Source organism: Protomyctophum bolini, assembly GCF_963924005.1.
Source record: "Protomyctophum bolini genome assembly, chromosome: 7".
Lineage (NCBI taxonomy): Eukaryota > Metazoa > Chordata > Actinopteri > Myctophiformes > Myctophidae > Protomyctophum > Protomyctophum bolini.
Window position 1 is genome coordinate 30,042,865 of NC_137868.1, and position 17,192 is coordinate 30,060,056.

The following is a 17,192-nucleotide window of genomic DNA, read 5'->3' on the forward strand; positions in this document are numbered from 1 at the left end:
AACTTTTTTTTTCAAAATTTAAAAAAACATGGGCTATAACCCACCGTTTTTTTCATTTTTCATTTTTTTCAAATCCTCAAAAATGATGAAAAACGGCGTGCCATAGTATGCCGTACGATATGGGCTATAGCCCACGGTCCAAAATGATGAGAAACGAGGCTAACTTTTTTTCCCAAAATTTCAAAAAACATGGGCTATAACCCACCGTTTTTTTCATTTTTTCATTTTTTTCAAATCCTCAAAAATGATGAAAAACGGCGTGCCATAGTATGCCGTACGATATGGGCTATAGCCCACGGTTCAAAATGATGAGAAACGAGGCTAACTTTTTTTTTCAAAATTTCAAAAAACATGGGCTATAACCCACCTTTTTTTTAATTTTTAATTTTTTTCAAATCCTCAAAAATGATGAAAAACGGCGTGCCATAGTATGCCGTACGATATGGGCTATAGCCCACGGTTCAAAATGATGAGAAACGAGGCTAACTTTTTTTTTCAAAATTTCAAAAAACATGGGCTATAACCCACCGTTTTTTTCATTTTTCATTTTTTTCAAATCCTCAAAAATGATGAAAAACGGCGTGCCATAGTATGCCGTACGATATGGGCTATAGCCCACGGTCCAAAATGATGAGAAACGAGGCTAACTTTTTTTTTCAAAATATCAAAAAACATGGGCTATAACCCACCGTTTTTTTCATTTTTCATTTTTTTCAAATCCTCAAAAATGATGAAAAACGGCGTGCCATAGTATGCCGTACGATATGGGCTATAGCCCACGGTCCAAAATGATGAGAAACGAGGCTAACTTATTTTTTCAAAATTTCAAAAAACATGGGCTATAACCCACCGTTTTTTTCATTTTTTCATTTTTTTCAAATCCTCAAAAATGATGAAAAACGGCGTGCCATAGTATGCCGTACGATATGGGCTATAGCCCACGGTTCAAAATGATGAGAAACGAGGCTAACTTTTTTTTTCAAAATTTCAAAAAACATGGGCTATAACCCACCGTTTTTTTCATTTTTCATTTTTTTCAAATCCTCAAAAATGATGAAAAACGGCGTGCCATAGTATGCCGTACGATATGGGCTATAGCCCACGGTCCAAAATGATGAGAAACGAGGCTAACCTTTTTTTTCAAAATTTCAAAAAACATGGGCTATAACCCACCGTTTTTTTCATTTTTTCATTTTTTTCAAATCCTCAAAAATGATGAAAAACGGCGTGCCATAGTATGCCGTACGATATGGGCTATAGCCCACGGTTCAAAATGATGAGAAACGAGGCTAACTTTTTTTTTCAAAATTTCAAAAAACATGGGCTATAACCCACCGTTTTTTTCATTTTTCATTTTTTTCAAATCCTCAAAAATGATGAAAAACGGCGTGCCATAGTATGCCGTACGATATGGGCTATAGCCCACGGTCCAAAATAATGAGAAACTAGGCTAACTTTTTTTTTCAAAATTTCAAAAAACATGGGCTATAACCCACCGTTTTTTTCATTTTTTTCAAATCCTCAAAAATGATGAAAAACGGCGTGCCATAGTATGCCGTACGATATGGGCTATAGCCCACGGTCCAAAATGATGAGAAACGAGGCTAACTTTTTTTTTCAAAATTTCAAAAAACATGGGCTATAACCCACCGTTTTTTTCATTTTTTCATTTTTTTCAAATCCTCAAAAATGATGAAAAACGTCGTGCCATAGTATGCCGTACGATATGGGCTATAGCCCACGGTTCAAAATGATGAGAAACGAGGCTAACTTTTTTTTTCAAAATTTCAAAAAACATGGGCTATAACCCACCGTTTTTTTTCATTTTTCATTTTTTTCAAATCCTCAAAAATGATGAAAAACGGCGTGCCATAGTATGCCGTACGATATGGGCTATAGCCCACGGTCCAAAATGATGAGAAACGAGGCTAACTTTTTTTTTCAAAATTTCAAAAAACATGGGCTATAACCCACCGTTTTTTTCATTTTTCACTTTTTTCAAATCCTCAAAAATGATGAAAAACGGCGTGCCATAGGATGCCATACGATATGGACTATATAAAGCAATTTAACACTTATTTTAACAAAACATATCACTTACACACACTACATTTCATCACCAATCTTTTAATCAGAAATTGTGCTTTTCCCTTGTCTCACTTTCGGTGGCCTCCATTCTTGTGGACAGTCACTGGAAAAAAGTACTGTACATTAACTTGAGTACTGTACTGAAGTAAAGATTTGTGTATAACTTTATTTGAGTATTTTTGGATACTTATCACAATAAAATGCAATTTGTAAAATAAAGTAATTTGACTGAGCGACTTTCTCTTATAGTTGCATAACATTAGACCTTATCTATTATCTATGCTCAAGTATTGGGATCGAGTGCAGTCCAGTGTTGATTTTGTCAGCAATTGTTTTATTTAGTTTTAGTCAATTATTTTAGTCATCTAAAACGGGACGCGTTGTGAGCTTGTATATCTGCTATTATCAACTTGCAACCAGCATAAAATTACTTGTCTTTTACTGGATCTCTTCTCTGCTAGTCCCTCCCTAACATTTTAGTCTATTTTTAATTTTATTTCATTTGTATTTAGTTTTCGTCAGTGAAAAAAGGTAGTCGACGAACATTTTCCGTCATAGTCGACGAAATCAACACTGGCCGAGCATGGTCCTTTTCTTTGTTCTCTGTGAATTGATGGAAGCAAGCAGTGCGGCTGTACCTTCAGTCTCTTCACCTTCTGTGTCCTCTTGTAACAGAATGAATATTACTGTAGGTTAGACTTCCTGTGGAAGAACAAGTTCAAGAAGGAGTGCGAGGAGATCGAGACCATGGAGAACCTCAACAGGGTGCTGCTGGAGAACGTCCTGCCCGCGCACGTCGCCGAACACTTCCTGGCTCGCAACTGGAAGAACGAGGTGACGACTACTGTGGTCACTCACCACTCCATCGGTTAAAGTTCTCAGTCGCCATGACTGATTTCACTCATTTGGGTTCCATAAAAGCCAGCATAGGAGCCAAAATGTCTTCTATGGAAGCATGTTGCATATCGGAAATAGCCGATCTACGATCACAGCGCGACGTGTTGTGACTTTGAGCTTGTAAACCAGCTATTGGCCCGGTTTCCCAAAGGACACCTCTTACACCAGGGATACTCAAATAGATTTACCTGTGGGCCACATTACAAAAATGGCAAGGGGCCAGGGGCCAGTAGATAAAATTACGACATTAATGATACTTGATAACTTCTCTCTTTCAATTGCTTTATTTTCGCAAAATGTATCAAAGTACAATGTGCATGCACACAATATGTAAATAAATAAATGTGTTACATTTTCTTGCATAAACACAAAGAGCTGTTTCCATAACTGCACAAATTATTGCACATAACATGAGTAGCTGTTATAATAACATAATAACATAACATGAGTAGCTCTTTGCCTGCCTGCCTGCCTGCCTGCCTAATTGTCCATGAGTAGCTGTCTGTCTGTCTGCCTGTCTATGAGTAGCTGTCTGCCTGCCTGCCTAATTGTCCATGAGTAGCTGTCTGTCTGCCTGTCTATGAGTAGCTGTCTGCCTTCCTGCCTGTCCAATTGTCCATGAGTAGCTGTCTGTCTGTCTATGAGTAGCTGTCTGCCTGCCTGCCTGCCCAATTGTCTATGAGTAGCTGTCTGTCTGTCTATGAGTAGCTGTCTGCCTTCCTGCCTGTCCAATTGTCCATGAGTAGCTGTCTGTCTGTCTATGAGTAGCTGTCTGCCTTCCTGCCTGTCCAATTGTCCATGAGTATGTCTGCCTGCCTGTCCAATTCTCCATAAGTAGCTGTCTGTCTGCCTGTCTATGAGTAGCTGTCTGACTGCCTGCCTGTCCAATTCTCCATGAGTAGCTGTCTGTCTGTCTGCCTGTCTATGAGTATGAGCCAGCCAGCAAGTTGGTTAACAGAAAATAAATTGTTATGGCTGAGTAAAATAAAATACAATAAACACAATTTGTTCGAGTAATAGTACAACTCTAATAGTATTACTTATAATAATGTAATTAAAGATAACTTCATTCAGATTTATTTATTTTTATTTCATTTTCCAGATTATTTTTTCTTATTTTTTTTAGATTTTCATTGGTGGGCCAGTCATAATGGTCCCGCGGGCCTGATGTGGCCCGCGGGCCTGAGGTTGAGTATCACTGCCTTACACCATGGTGTAAGAAGTGGTGTTGCACATGCACAGTTGCTCCTCTAGGCCGCACACAGAAGCCTGTGAACATAGACATTCCGTGCATAGATGTGCTACGTAATGGTAGGCCTGAGGCCTGGTATAATATATATATAATTAAATTAAATTTCAGAATGGTAGACCTGAGGCCTACCATTGCGTGGCAGATCTATGCTCCATGGTGTAAGAGGTGTCCTTTGGGAAACCGGGCCATTGTCTGTCATTAGTTATTTTAAGATAAAAGGGTATTTGAAGTGGTAGCAACAGTACTAGTAGTAGTAGATGTTCTTCCATAAACAAGAAAGAAATATCAAATCATCATCATTAAACCTTCAGTCATGAAATTGTATTTAGCTCTTAGACTCATTTGGGGTTTTAATTCATGTATTATTTATTTAAAATAAGATTTGGCATGGTGAACTTAGTAGAAGCCATAGGTCTTTGTTCTATCTATATTTGAACTCTCTTTGAAATAGGCCTTAACTTAATAAACTAACTAAACTAAACTAAACTTAATTCATATTCCTTGTTAAACTACTAGGCCCTGGAAAGACACCAAATGTCTCCCTTGTGTCTCGACCCCTGTTGTGACAAGAGTATAGTCTCATGAAAGTCCCATCTTTATGCATAACTGCTGCCCTTACATTGAACCTACTTCATGCTGTCATTCCACTACCAATTGTTGTGGACGTCCTGCTGTGTTGTACTGCAATGTACTGTACTAATGAAACATACGGGGTTAATGTACTGTACTAATGTCTTAACAGCAGGCCCTTTGAGTGAAAACGTACAGGCTGTTCTTGTAGTGTGATTCAAAGCTGTGGCCCAGTTGCATAAAGACCCGCCCCTGCCTGCCTCTGATTGGCCCCCCTCTTGCTAGTATTAGTGCCCGCGAGAATGCATTCTCACATTAATACAGCCAGGAAAACCCATTCTGGCAGCCAGCTCGGTAGCGTGCTTCGCTAATCATTAGACTCCCAACCCACACCTCCTGGGTTCGAATTCTGCTCCCATCGCTATTTTTCCAACAACCGCGGACTAGTTTTTGTTTTTTTGCAGATAAAGTATAGTTTTGGACCGCAACGGAGGGGTGCCGTCTCAATCGAACTTGAGCCACGAGAGACACCACGAGCGCACCTCAGCCCCGTTCCAGTTGCAACCCGATAGGCACAGAATAGTAAATTATTGCTCTTGACTTAAGCTTCAGCAGACTGTCCCTCCCTTGGGGTTTCTGTTGAGTTAGCTCCAAGGGGTAATGAATGTAGGCTACAGATTAGGAAAACAAAAATCCCTCCGTTTATTATCTATAGTTCTATAGGGCCAGTGCATAGGGAGGAGTTTCACTCAGAATGGGTTATTCTGGTTGACATTTTCCAGCCTCATTGTATGGTTTGGGTGTCAGATGACAAAATAGCATAACCTTGATCCACAACAGTAATGGGTCTGCCCTGTTAGTTTATACCCTAACAGTTAGGGTATAAACTCAGTAATGGGTCTGCCCTGTTAGTTTATACCCTAACAGTTAGGGTATAAACTCAGTAATGGGTCTGCCCTGTTAGTTTATACCCTAACAGGGCAGACGGCTCACGTGGAATGGACAAGTTAGGGCCTAACTTGTCCATTCCACGTGAGCCGTCAGAATTATGCTTCCATTGTAGCCTTGCAGTGCGTTGACTGTCAGACGGATATCAAATAATTCAATACACTGTGGTTTCTTTGATTTGGGTGTCAGCTGACAAAATAACATAACCTTCAGCAACATTCCCTAACACATGTATGCTCTGCTCTAGATCTGCTAGATCTACCTGTCCTCAAACGAGGATGATAGTGTAATAAAAAATGATAATGGTCAGATCACATACAGAAAGATTATTTATTTACTGATCACTCGTCACTCTCGTGGTGTTTTTCCCCCTCTCCATAAGGATATGTCCACATCTGATATGTCTTACTTGACGATATGTCTCGTCAAGTAAGATGTAAACATTGAGAACTGTTTTGACGTGAGGGGAGGGGAGGCGACTATCAGATCAGAACACTCGAACATTTTCTAACGACGAATGATAATAATACCACCGTCGATCCAGAGCCATAGAGTAGAAGAGTTGTAACAAGTCAAAGATAGTAGAGAGATAGAAGATGGTGTACTGCAGTGACAGTGAACTACAGACTGGCAGCCAAGTAGCCTAGCATCCTACTTGCCTACATGTAGGCAGCAAGATGGCGCCCAAATAAACCAAAATCCTACCGAACGCATCACTATGCTCTCCCCCCATACACTACAGTTTTGTGTTTGGAACGATATCGCTCCAAAAAGGATCTCGGACTTCATAAGACCAGCCTGTGCACAAGAATCCTGGCGCTGATTGGTACTGTGGACACACAGTGAGACACACAGACGGACAGATCCTCTTCTAATCTAGACCACTAGCCTCCTGCAGAACCATGCTGTAAAAACAGCCATGCAGCATTTTGGAGTAGAGCTGTGAATTAATTTAAACGCTAAAGAAGACTGAGTAGTTACTGGAGAAAAAGCTCTCAGCAGCACCAACAGCACTCTGGCAAACCTCAACAGGGTAATGCACTGAACACTATCTGACTGTGGCAATATGCACTGTTCTGATGCTTGGTACTGTATATCTCTGGAGCACAGGGTTTCAGGGGAGGTGCCGGTGGGCATGTGGACTTTCATAGCTTTTTTTGAATACTGCAAAAAGGTCAGAGAGAAGTCTCAGCAAGCTACTACTAAGACATGCGAATCCCTTGACTCCTTCAAAACCGCTCTCAAAGGGCACCTACGGACGGCTGCAATTCGAAACTGGCCTCCGTAAAATCTGAATCCCCCCCCACAAGGTGGACCCTCTTGTAAACAAGTGTAATGCTTAATTGGGTTGTCCACTCACAGTTAACAATCTTTGTATTGAGTTTGTGCCATGTACTGTAATTCTGCAAACTGTTAATAAATATTTCAATCAATACTCTTATTTCTACACTTTTAGAGGAGCGTAGAGAAGCTGACAAGTCTGACAACTAGAATCTGCATTCTGTACTGTAGAAAAGCTATAGGTCTATGGAGAGACTTTGTAAAGCTCAAACTGAGGTTTTGTCTTTTATGGGGATTCTGCATTTCCAACATGTGTTTAAATACTTATTTAGCCTTTTAGGTTATTCACTTGTTTCCATAGCTTGTTCAGTTCCATGTTCATTATTTTATTTTCTGCATTAGGTCCATGTTAATGGTACTTTACGTTTCATTGTTTTGTTATTGTATATATTCCCATAGCAATTATTGCTAGATAAAGAGTGTTTGTTCGGGTATCCCCATCTCTCCAGCTCCGAAGAAATCAGAAATTGCATTTTCAGGTTGGGATACTAATTTCATCCAATCAGGAGAGAGAACTCAGAAAATGCATGATATACAAACAAGATTGGAAGTAGAACACAAGCTGATGAAAACGCTTTGTGGCGTTCTCTCTCGGGATTCCATATTTTTAACCCGCCTGAAATTGTATTTTATTTTTTATTAAATATCTGGATAGACAGGGAGACCACTATTACTGAAAAAAAAAATCGGAATAGAGCTTTACATTTAGAATAAACCTTTTTAGTTTAACCACAAAATATATCTCACAGCACTGTAATAAGTTTAAAACGTATTACCATTACTTATGATACTATGATACTTTTTGCATTCAATCATATTTTTCTTTTCTTTGAGTACCTTGTGTTTCGGCTTTGTCTACGGTTCATCTTCTATGACATACTGTGCATTCTGCAGTCTTTTTGTTCATACTGTATCTCCTGTCGGCCTCAGTGTTAATTGTTAAAACGTGAATGTGTGTTTGATCCTGCAGGATCTGTACCACCAGTCCTATGAGCTGGTGTGCGTCATGTTTGCATCCATCCCAGACTTTAAAGAGTTCTACACAGAGTCTGACGTCAACAAGGAAGGCTTGGAGTGCCTCAGGCTCCTCAACGAGATCATTGCTGATTTTGATGAGGTAAATGGCTTCAATTTGGCTCAACATGAGACTGCCTGACTAAAGACATCAGTGCTTTGAACTAGGAGACCAACCATTTACTGTTGTTTCATTCTTAAATGTTGCTGATGTTGCCTCTAAATTAAAAACTGTACATTATGTTTATCTATAATTCAGAGCATATACTGTACCTATATATTTCTATGGTGTCTTTTGTTTGCCATAATGCAAAACGATCCTGTTGTAACCTGTGTGTGTGTGTGTGTGTGTGTGTGTGTGTGTGTGTGTGTGTGTGTGTGTGTGTGTGTGTGTGTGTGCGCGCGCCTGTCCTTCCGTCTGTTGAAAAACAGTTATTATCCAAGCCTAAATTCAGTGGAGTTGAGAAAATCAAGACCATTGGCAGCACGTACATGGCTGCCACAGGGCTGAATGCATCACCTGGGCCAGAGTACACACAGGTATAAACATACTACACAAACATCACATTCTGTTAAAGGTGTACACAGTAACATGACTTAGTATTATTCATGGATAAATGAGGATAAATCAATAGAGTTAAAGTTTGTGATACGTTATGCCGTCAGCATGCATCAGTAGTTACTAATGTTGATGATTTTAACATCTATCCTTTATGTGAACGTGCTCTGTGTTCAGTGTATTCTTTGTGAACCCAGATTAGTTAAAGCCGTTAAATTAAGCAAAAATATTTAATTACTTTACATTGCTATTTAATAGAAAATGCATATCACTGTAATGTCTTACTGAAATGATATTGGCTGTGCTCACTCCATCAACCACAACAGACATACTGCATAGCCTATCTTGTTTGTGTTCCCAAGGAGCATGACAGACAGTACATGCACCTTGGAACCATGGTGGAGTTTGCGTTTGCCTTGGTGGGGAAGCTAGATGTTATTAATAAGCATTCCTTCAACGACTTCAAACTCAGAGTTGGTGAGTCACATTCACAACCATGTGGTCTTTCCTGTGGTCTTTTGAATCATATGGATGACCATGCAAAAATAACTCCTGTCAGATATATTGGGGAACATATTTTGGACACATACTGTACTACATACAGATTCAGACTGAAATAACATGCAACAGTCAGAAAGATGGTTTTATATACTATTACTATTATAAACCATCAGATGGTGCAGATCAAGGTAAATGCCAAGGGGTGTGTGCATGGGGTGGGGGAGTTACCAGAGCATAACTGTGCTGTATTTGGTACAGAGATACAGTACAGTTCAATACCGCCAATCCCAGCATGCATGCATGCGTGCTGCCTGTTGCGTGCCTCTGTGGCAATAACAAAATTGAGTCAGAAGCCAAGTCTGAGGAGAGGCCTGTTTATTTACTGCTGTGAAAAGACTGCTGCTCAGTGTTTATCCTCCCATGCCCTGATGACATCCTACTGTATGACATAACATCCTTATTGCGAAGGCTCTTATAATTGGTAATCTAATACTTAGTTGACCACGGTCTGCTCTGTAGTCTGTACTTGGTCCTCTCTGATTTTGCCCTCAAACCCCAAATCTCTTAGCCTAAAATAGCTGAGCTTGCAAGCACACAACTCATGTGGTTAAAAAGTGGTTAAACATTTTAGCTGAGGTGAATCATGTGGACAAAATCCAATATCAGATACTATATGCATATGTAATCACTGCAAAAACACACTGGGAGCTATAGGCCCATATGCGTGTGTGTGTGTGTGTGTGTGTGTGTGTGTGTGTGTGTGTGTGTGTGTGTGTGTGTGTGTGTGTGTGTGTGTGTGTGCATCCTACAGTATGTGTTTATTGAATGCTGGTTTTCACCTGGCAGGTATCAACCATGGTCCGGTGATAGCCGGGGTAATTGGAGCCCAGAAACCACAGTATGACATCTGGGGAAACACAGTGAATGTAGCAAGCAGAATGGACAGCACTGGAGTCCTGGGGAAAATACAGGTAACTTCTCATGTGTGCTGTTATTGTCTCCACCAGGCCGAAGGCATGGGTATTAACCCATTCTGACCTGAGATCAGATTCATACGAGGTTTCCACTGGACACACACTGGTCTGATTAACCCATTCTGACCCGAGATCAGATTCTAAAAATGTCAGTCGTTCTTCGATTTTTCAAAAATAGCAGATCTACAAGCTCATAGCGCGCCACCGGGTGGCGCGCTACGAGCTTGTAGATCTGCTATTTTTCAATAGGTAAAGCATAACATGATGCTAACACCAAAATGGGTTCCCGTTCAGAATGGGTTAAAGAGAGTACGTCCGTGTGTCCGTCGGTCTGGGTATTAAAGAGAGTATGTTTTGCCCTCCGTCCGTGTGTCCGTCGGTCTGGGTATTAAAGAGAGTATGTTTTGCCCTCCGTCCGTGTGTCCGTCGGTCTGGGTATTAAAGAGAGTATGTTTTGCCCTCCGTCCGTGTGTCCGTCGGTCTGTTACCAGCTAATCTCCGGCACAATTAACCCGGTCGATGCCAAACGTTGCACACACACGCCCTGCAGAACGGCCTGTTGTACAATTTACAATTTAGGCATTTAGCAGACGCTCTTAAATTAATCCAGAGCGATTTACATTAAGCAAGAACAAAAAGCATGGCAATACTGTACATCACATACATTAAGAGTAGTTATCATGAAACATGCGTAAGCTAAGAACGTAACAGTGGAATATCTATAATGAAACTATATACTATGAAGTGCTATGACTACATACAACAATTCTAGTGCTGTCTACATAACATGCTATGAGTCTGTATCAAATGCTATCTAAAGCAGGGGTTCCCAAACTTTTTTGGACCAGGTACCCCTTTTGGGGTAGATATTTTTCCAGGTACCCCCTCATCCTCGCAACACGGATAACAAATAAATGTATACGTCTAAATGTAGACGTCTAAATGTGTACGTCTTCTCTTATGGGGGTCCCTGGCATATCTTTTCAAATGGGGGTCCACGGGCTAAGTAGTGTCAATTTGGGGGTCCTTGACATGAAAAAGTTTGGGAACCACTGCTTTAAACACTTTAGCACTTTATGAACAACAAAATAGATGGGTCCCCCCTGGAACTCCCTCAGGTACCCCTGGGGGTCCCCGGACCCCACTTTGGGAACCACTGATCTAAAGTCTACAAAAAGTGCTATCTAAGGGGGTAGGGTAAGTGCTACGGGCCATGATGGAGTCTGAAAAGGTAGGTTTTCAGACTACGGCGGAAGATTGGGTTGGGAGTAAGGCTACAGTTCTGATTGTAATGGGAGGTGCATTCCATAGTTTTGGAGCCAGAAGGGAAAAGAGTTTGGGACGTGTGGAGCGCTGTCCGACGTGTGGAGCGCCACCATGAGGCAGATTTACACATTTTTACCTATAACTGCACCGATCTGCGTGAAACGTTGAATGCACACTCCCTAGAGGCCAAGGAAAAACCTTTGCCCTGCATTTTTCACATCTGCCTTTTATAGCGCCACCAAGGGGATGCACACGCAGATCTGACACACCAAAGGTCTAACGCGGAAATCATCCGTCGCTCCCGAACATGCATTGGTCCGACATGCGTTGCACCGTGTTAGCGGTTAGGGTTAGGTTAGGTGTTTGGCTTAGGTTGTCGGTTTAAATACAGTTGGACCAATAGTATGTCGGAACTAAAGCCTGTACCCCCAAGAGGATATTACTCCTCCAGATTCTGTCTAAAAATCCTGCACATCGTTAGACAGTATCTCTATAGTCATGTGCTCAAGACGTCATGTGCTCTGTCCGATATTTCATATTCCATCCTAATTGGCTAACATTGGCTTCTAAAGTTTGGAGGATTGTCCCGTTTTGAAAAAAAAGCCTCAAATCATGAACGCAGCGTGAACATTTCGTGAAATTTTACACACACTTTACTACTAGTTTAGAAATTGTAGTCACAGTAGAAATATGTAAGATTAGACTAGAACTGTCCAATCCTACTACATCAGTAGCACAGCGTGAACTCTCTTTCTCATATCAAGAAATCAAAAGCCATATGCTATGGCACGAGGCAGCAACGACATCACATCATCTCAGTATCACTTGATGTAGAGCACTGTCGCGTTTACAGCTGCTTGAGCACCAATAACACTTGACTGGTTTGAGATCACCCACAGTGCCATGCAGCTCATGACATTTTATACATTATATTAAATGTCATAGATCTAGTGCTAAACGCAATGACATTTCAAAGTACAAAGAACTCGTAGTAGAGCGCAGACCTTCACCAAGGCAGCACAAATTAATGTTCTGAAGTCCGTAGCAGTAGTTATAAATAATAGCTCTGCATTGCCTGGCTCATGCTATGGGTTCATATACTGTAGTACTGTACAGTATGTTTATCATGCAGGGGTTATTAGCCGTCCAAGATGAATCGCAGATATGCTGCTCAAATTAATTGGGAGGCATGTCCAAGAGCAGAACCATTCTGCTCAAATATTACTGTATTATTTTTATTTTTTTGCAATACCTGTAAATAGTTTTAAATTATTTTACATATCTCTCTGACTGAACCAGTTTTCTTCAGTTCTCTAGGTTTATTTTGCAGGCCACTGAAGTGGTCTTCCTTACCAGGCCTGCTGGTATCAATCCCAGTTGTGTGAGATGACTAAAACTGACATTTCCCATCCGTAGGTTACAGAGGAAACAAGTGATATTCTCACCACCCTGGGCTACATGTGCTCCTGTCGAGGCATCATCAACGTGAAGGGCAAAGGAGAACTTAAGACATACTTTGTGCACACGGAGATGAGCCGCTCGCTGTCCCAGGGGAATGTAATGCCGTGAGACACTGAGACCATCAACGTCAACACAAACTGGATTTACAAAGGGACAGGAGATCTGTTCTCATGGCTACAGAAGTAAATATCTCATTTCACAGATACGTTGAAACAAGTGATGACGAGATCTGATCGATACCATACAGGAAATGGAGTAATTCGATTTTACTGTTCCAGTGTGAATGCAAGCCTTACAGTCACTGCTCCGCAGATGTAGTATACATTTTCTCACTTATATAATTGTAGGTGTAGTGCATACAGCATGTAGACGGTAGACCTGGGATAGATTGTAATTTGACTGACTTTGACTGTAACTTGACAGTGTTGTAATTGAGGGAGAATAAACTAGCTAATATTTTAGTGTAGCATGGCAGCAAGTGCATGGCAGCTATTTTTCAACATTATGGCTGCCAGATGTCCCCAGTTCACAGGTTTTACAGTACCAGTTGGTTAAGTGTGGGAAAGACATGAACTAATATAATATCAATGATGTTTTGGATTATCAAAGTAAAGTTAAATATGATGTAGATTGTTTATAGTGTCCTAGCTGTTGTTGTCCTTGTTGACATGTTTGATGTCTACAAAACAGTCTTTAACATAAGGAAGTTTCCAGGCTAATTACCTGATGCAGCATTCCATAGTACCTTTAGGCCAGATGTGTTTCCATCTGAAAAGGTGTCAGCACTGTTGAAAATAACATTATTTTTGTGGAGTGCTGTACGACACCTTGTCGCCTAAGCATACTGTAAATCAGGCATTACAGATGTAGGGAGTGCATTCACTCCAGTCATTCTGTGACCCCAAATAATCATAAACCAAATACCGGTATATAGGGACGCAAAATACTTTACAGATAGGAGCTGTACTGTAAAAATAAAATAAAAGTGCAGGATAAGTGATGAAATGGCATACTGCATGAACCACTGCTGCGAGCTCTATATATATATATATATATATATATATATATATATATATATATATACACACACACACACACACACACACACACACAGAAACAGACATTTGTGTACATACTGTATACCTCTGTACGTTTTTTCCGTAGACGCATAAAATCTTGGATGTATTGAAAGGTGGTCCAGGAGTCGGACCATACAGAAAAGATAATGAGTAAGTATGCAGGACCAGGTTTCCCAACAGCTTCTACACTACACACATAAAAGGACCATACCGGTGGTCTATAGTGTTCTGCTGATTAATTACCATTCATATACTTGACATTAGTGCTGATCATTTTCCAAAGCATGCCGTAGTTTGTTTGTCTTTGCCTGGTCACTCGCAGTAGGCCAAGAAAGATCTACCCCAATTGTTTCAAATCGGCCTCTTGGTGGTGCTATAGCAGGTCGCAACACAGTCCTGGGTAGCCGACCCGGCCTGGAAGGTATCTGTGATCTGAGTGAACTTTTCTACTTTCAATTCATTTCAGTACAGTGTGAAAATTAACTGAGGCTCTTATTAACTGAGGAACATGCTTGAGGCAGGTGATGCTATACACCGAATAATGTTGTGGTTATGTTCATTTAGTTTAGTTTGAAAAGTAATAACCACAGATTAATACAATTTGAGGATGAAACACAATAAAGTCCAGGATTTATTTCCATTGTTGTCCATTCAAAAAATAAAAATGAATGCATTTACAGGTTGATTTGAAAGGTCTAGCCGAATGTAGTCCCTGGAGAAAAGATGAATATATTGTACAAACTAAATTAAAATGTCCACGACTTGCAGTTTTGTTTAGATAGCTTCAATTACGTCATGATCCGTAGCGTTTTAATGACTTTGGACAAAATGTACGACAAACTCCAAGACTGAAGCAATTCATGGCTAAATGGTTTGTGTACTGTACGATATAGCTGAACTGAAGCTGTATTTAGAGTAGACCGGTATGATCCTTAAAATGGCTCTGATCATTCTTGTGCAACACTACAGTAGGAGGAGAATATCTTAGTTTTATACTCCCTCGCATCTCATCTCCCTGTCTCTAGAGCCCGACTAGCCTCTGTACCCAGGCTTCACTCGCATCTCATCTCCCTGTCTATAGAGCCCGACTAGCCTCGGTACCCAGGCTTTTATTTTCCTTCGCATTCGGCTCAAAAAATGAAAGCCTGGGGGAACGAGAGACATTTCCTGTTCTAGCAAAGTAGGAGTGGGAGTGAACTACAGTGCAGAGGGGGCGTCGCTTTCCTCCGCTGATTTATACCAGGGAGGGGCGGTGGGGGCAGGGGTGGGGGCTCAGATCGGTGAACCAATATTTTCCAGCGGTTGCTCCTTGCACGCCCGCCCCTCTAGACCAGAAAGCAGGCTGGCTAGGCTAGGCTAGATGACGGTGGGCTGCTCATAATTCCGACTATGTGGCTTCACGTGTGGTTAGGGATAATGGAGTATGGTTAGTAATGGAGCGAGTCGGAAATAATGTGCCGTCGGAACATTGACATGGCACCGACTGACACCGATCCTGATTTAGACTGATATTTTTGTCAAAACGTACAAAAGTTCCTAATCAATTTCAAAACCTTCGATATGATTAAGTTATTAACCTGTCAGTCTGGTCCTGTGTAGAAAGACTACACACTGTTGACTGCGTCAAATTCAAAAGTAAAGAGGTCACTGTTTTTTGTTATTTTTTGACGATTGGTTCTCAGATTGGGTCCTGTGTGAATGTAATCATTGTAAGTCAAAAGGATAAATTGACTTTTAGAGGGAATATTTTAATTTGGGGAAACACATCCCAGGTCTGTGTACAGGGTAGCACTACAGTGTGTGCAATGGTTTTGTAAGAAAAGCAAATATTACCAAAAAAGTGTTTTGATGTTTCAATGATGCCATTGTTTTTTTTGTAAAGACTTATTCATTAAAATTTGTAGGTATTTCAGTCATGTGGGGAGTGGTCATTGACATGAACTAATCACAATTATATCAGCTGTGCTGTATCCACATCTGAGTGTTTTAAAAAGTAGGTTTCTACCTGACAGCAACGGTATATTAATGTTTCTTTTCCTAAATGAATGCACTACGTCATCATACAAGACTGTCGCCATCTACAAGCTCACAACGCATAGTGATGCAATACGTTAGGAGCTTGTAGATGAGTTGTAGACGGTAGACGGTTTTGGACATGTACGTTTTCTGCCCGACAGTGATAGAAGAATGAACACGAAAAAAGATCTTTGCTCACAAGCTTGACTGGTGATAAACCCACCCCATATTTGCATATTGGGACCTGATTTGTGCCCCACAAGTTCAGGGGGAGCAAAATTCAATCACAACCGAGCGGGGCCAGAGCGAATCGGGCTTTTTTGTTGTTGTTGCACAGGCAAGATTGGTCTGGTTTTCAGGCTATGAGAGCACAGCCTCTGGGCAGCCTGTCTTTCTTTATGTTCAGGCTGTGCACTGTGACATTGTGAAGATTTCTTTCAGTTTATTAGTCACCTTGATCAAATGCCCATGATACCGACATCAGTATAATAGTAAATAGCGTTTTAATTTATTTAAATACATTACATATATTACAGTACGATTGGAAATTCAGTCAGATTTAACAAAATGGGTGTTTATTTTGCTTAACTACAATGTCACACATCGGCTACGGCTACTAGGCGCTAAGCTAAGTGGATAATCGGGGCCCGGTGGTAGCTTGAGCAGAAAAAAGTAAAAACTATTTAGAAAATCTTTCGAAAATGATTTAGTTGTTAAGTGGTTCAGTGTTTAAGGGTGTGTAACTCCCTTTTCATTACAATCATATATTCTCAGAGTTAAAGTAACACTGGGGATTTTACTGTGTAAAACTGTGGGGTAACATAATAATAATACAAAAAATGCTGAGGGCAAATTGAATCACTGGTTTAAGAAATACAGATCCACAGTACCTTCTGAACTATTTCCTCCTTTGATGTGTTAAGACCCATTCTGAGAGACAAAAGAGTGGATCATTTGACGTCACAGAGGAGTGCCACACCGCGCAGGATCCAATAGTCTGGTGGAAGAGATGTCTTCAGGTCAACAGCTGCGATGTAATTCATGTCCATTCTCACTGGCTTCTTATAAATGGGGCAGGAATACAGGCGGGCATCCTTTAGACCTGCAACACAACAATTTACATAAAGTATGCAACGCTGCACAGACTGGAAGATAAAACCATTGAAATGAGGAATTATGATCTTCCACATACAGTAGTTAATTCAGTGTAATAATATCTCATGGCA

General features: G+C 40.7%; 2 protein-coding genes across 5 annotated transcripts in view; one reads left to right on the plus strand and one right to left on the minus strand.

Annotated features, from left to right (window-relative positions):
* The window catches only part of adcy2a (adenylate cyclase 2a), a gene marked incomplete at its 5' end in the record, with an annotated part of 106,300 nt that extends 92,496 nt beyond the window's left edge, over nt 1-13,804 (plus strand). For 2 of the 4 annotated variants that reach the window (XM_080767230.1, XM_080767231.1), the window contains 6 exons: nt 2,764-2,922; nt 8,067-8,213; nt 8,543-8,650; nt 9,032-9,146; nt 10,017-10,141; nt 12,827-13,804. In XM_080767230.1, the coding sequence (XP_080623356.1) occupies nt 2,764-2,922; nt 8,067-8,213; nt 8,543-8,650; nt 9,032-9,146; nt 10,017-10,141; nt 12,827-12,979 (807 nt within the window). In that variant the 3' untranslated portion in view covers nt 12,980-13,804. Of the gene's footprint in view, nt 1-2,763; nt 2,923-8,066; nt 8,214-8,542; nt 8,651-9,031; nt 9,147-10,016; nt 10,142-12,826 lie in introns of those variants that run through there. The other 2 variants (XM_080767232.1, XM_080767233.1) reach the window with 2 other exon arrangements.
* A 2,485-nt stretch (nt 13,805-16,289) lies between these two features.
* Nucleotides 16,290-17,192, minus strand: part of dnah5 (dynein, axonemal, heavy chain 5) — a gene marked incomplete at its 5' end in the record, with an annotated part of 130,147 nt that continues 129,244 nt past the window's right edge. The window contains one exon of the mRNA XM_080768878.1: nt 16,290-17,068. Coding sequence (XP_080625004.1) covers nt 16,917-17,068 — 152 coding nt within the window. The 3' untranslated portion in view covers nt 16,290-16,916. The remainder of the gene's footprint in view (nt 17,069-17,192) is intronic.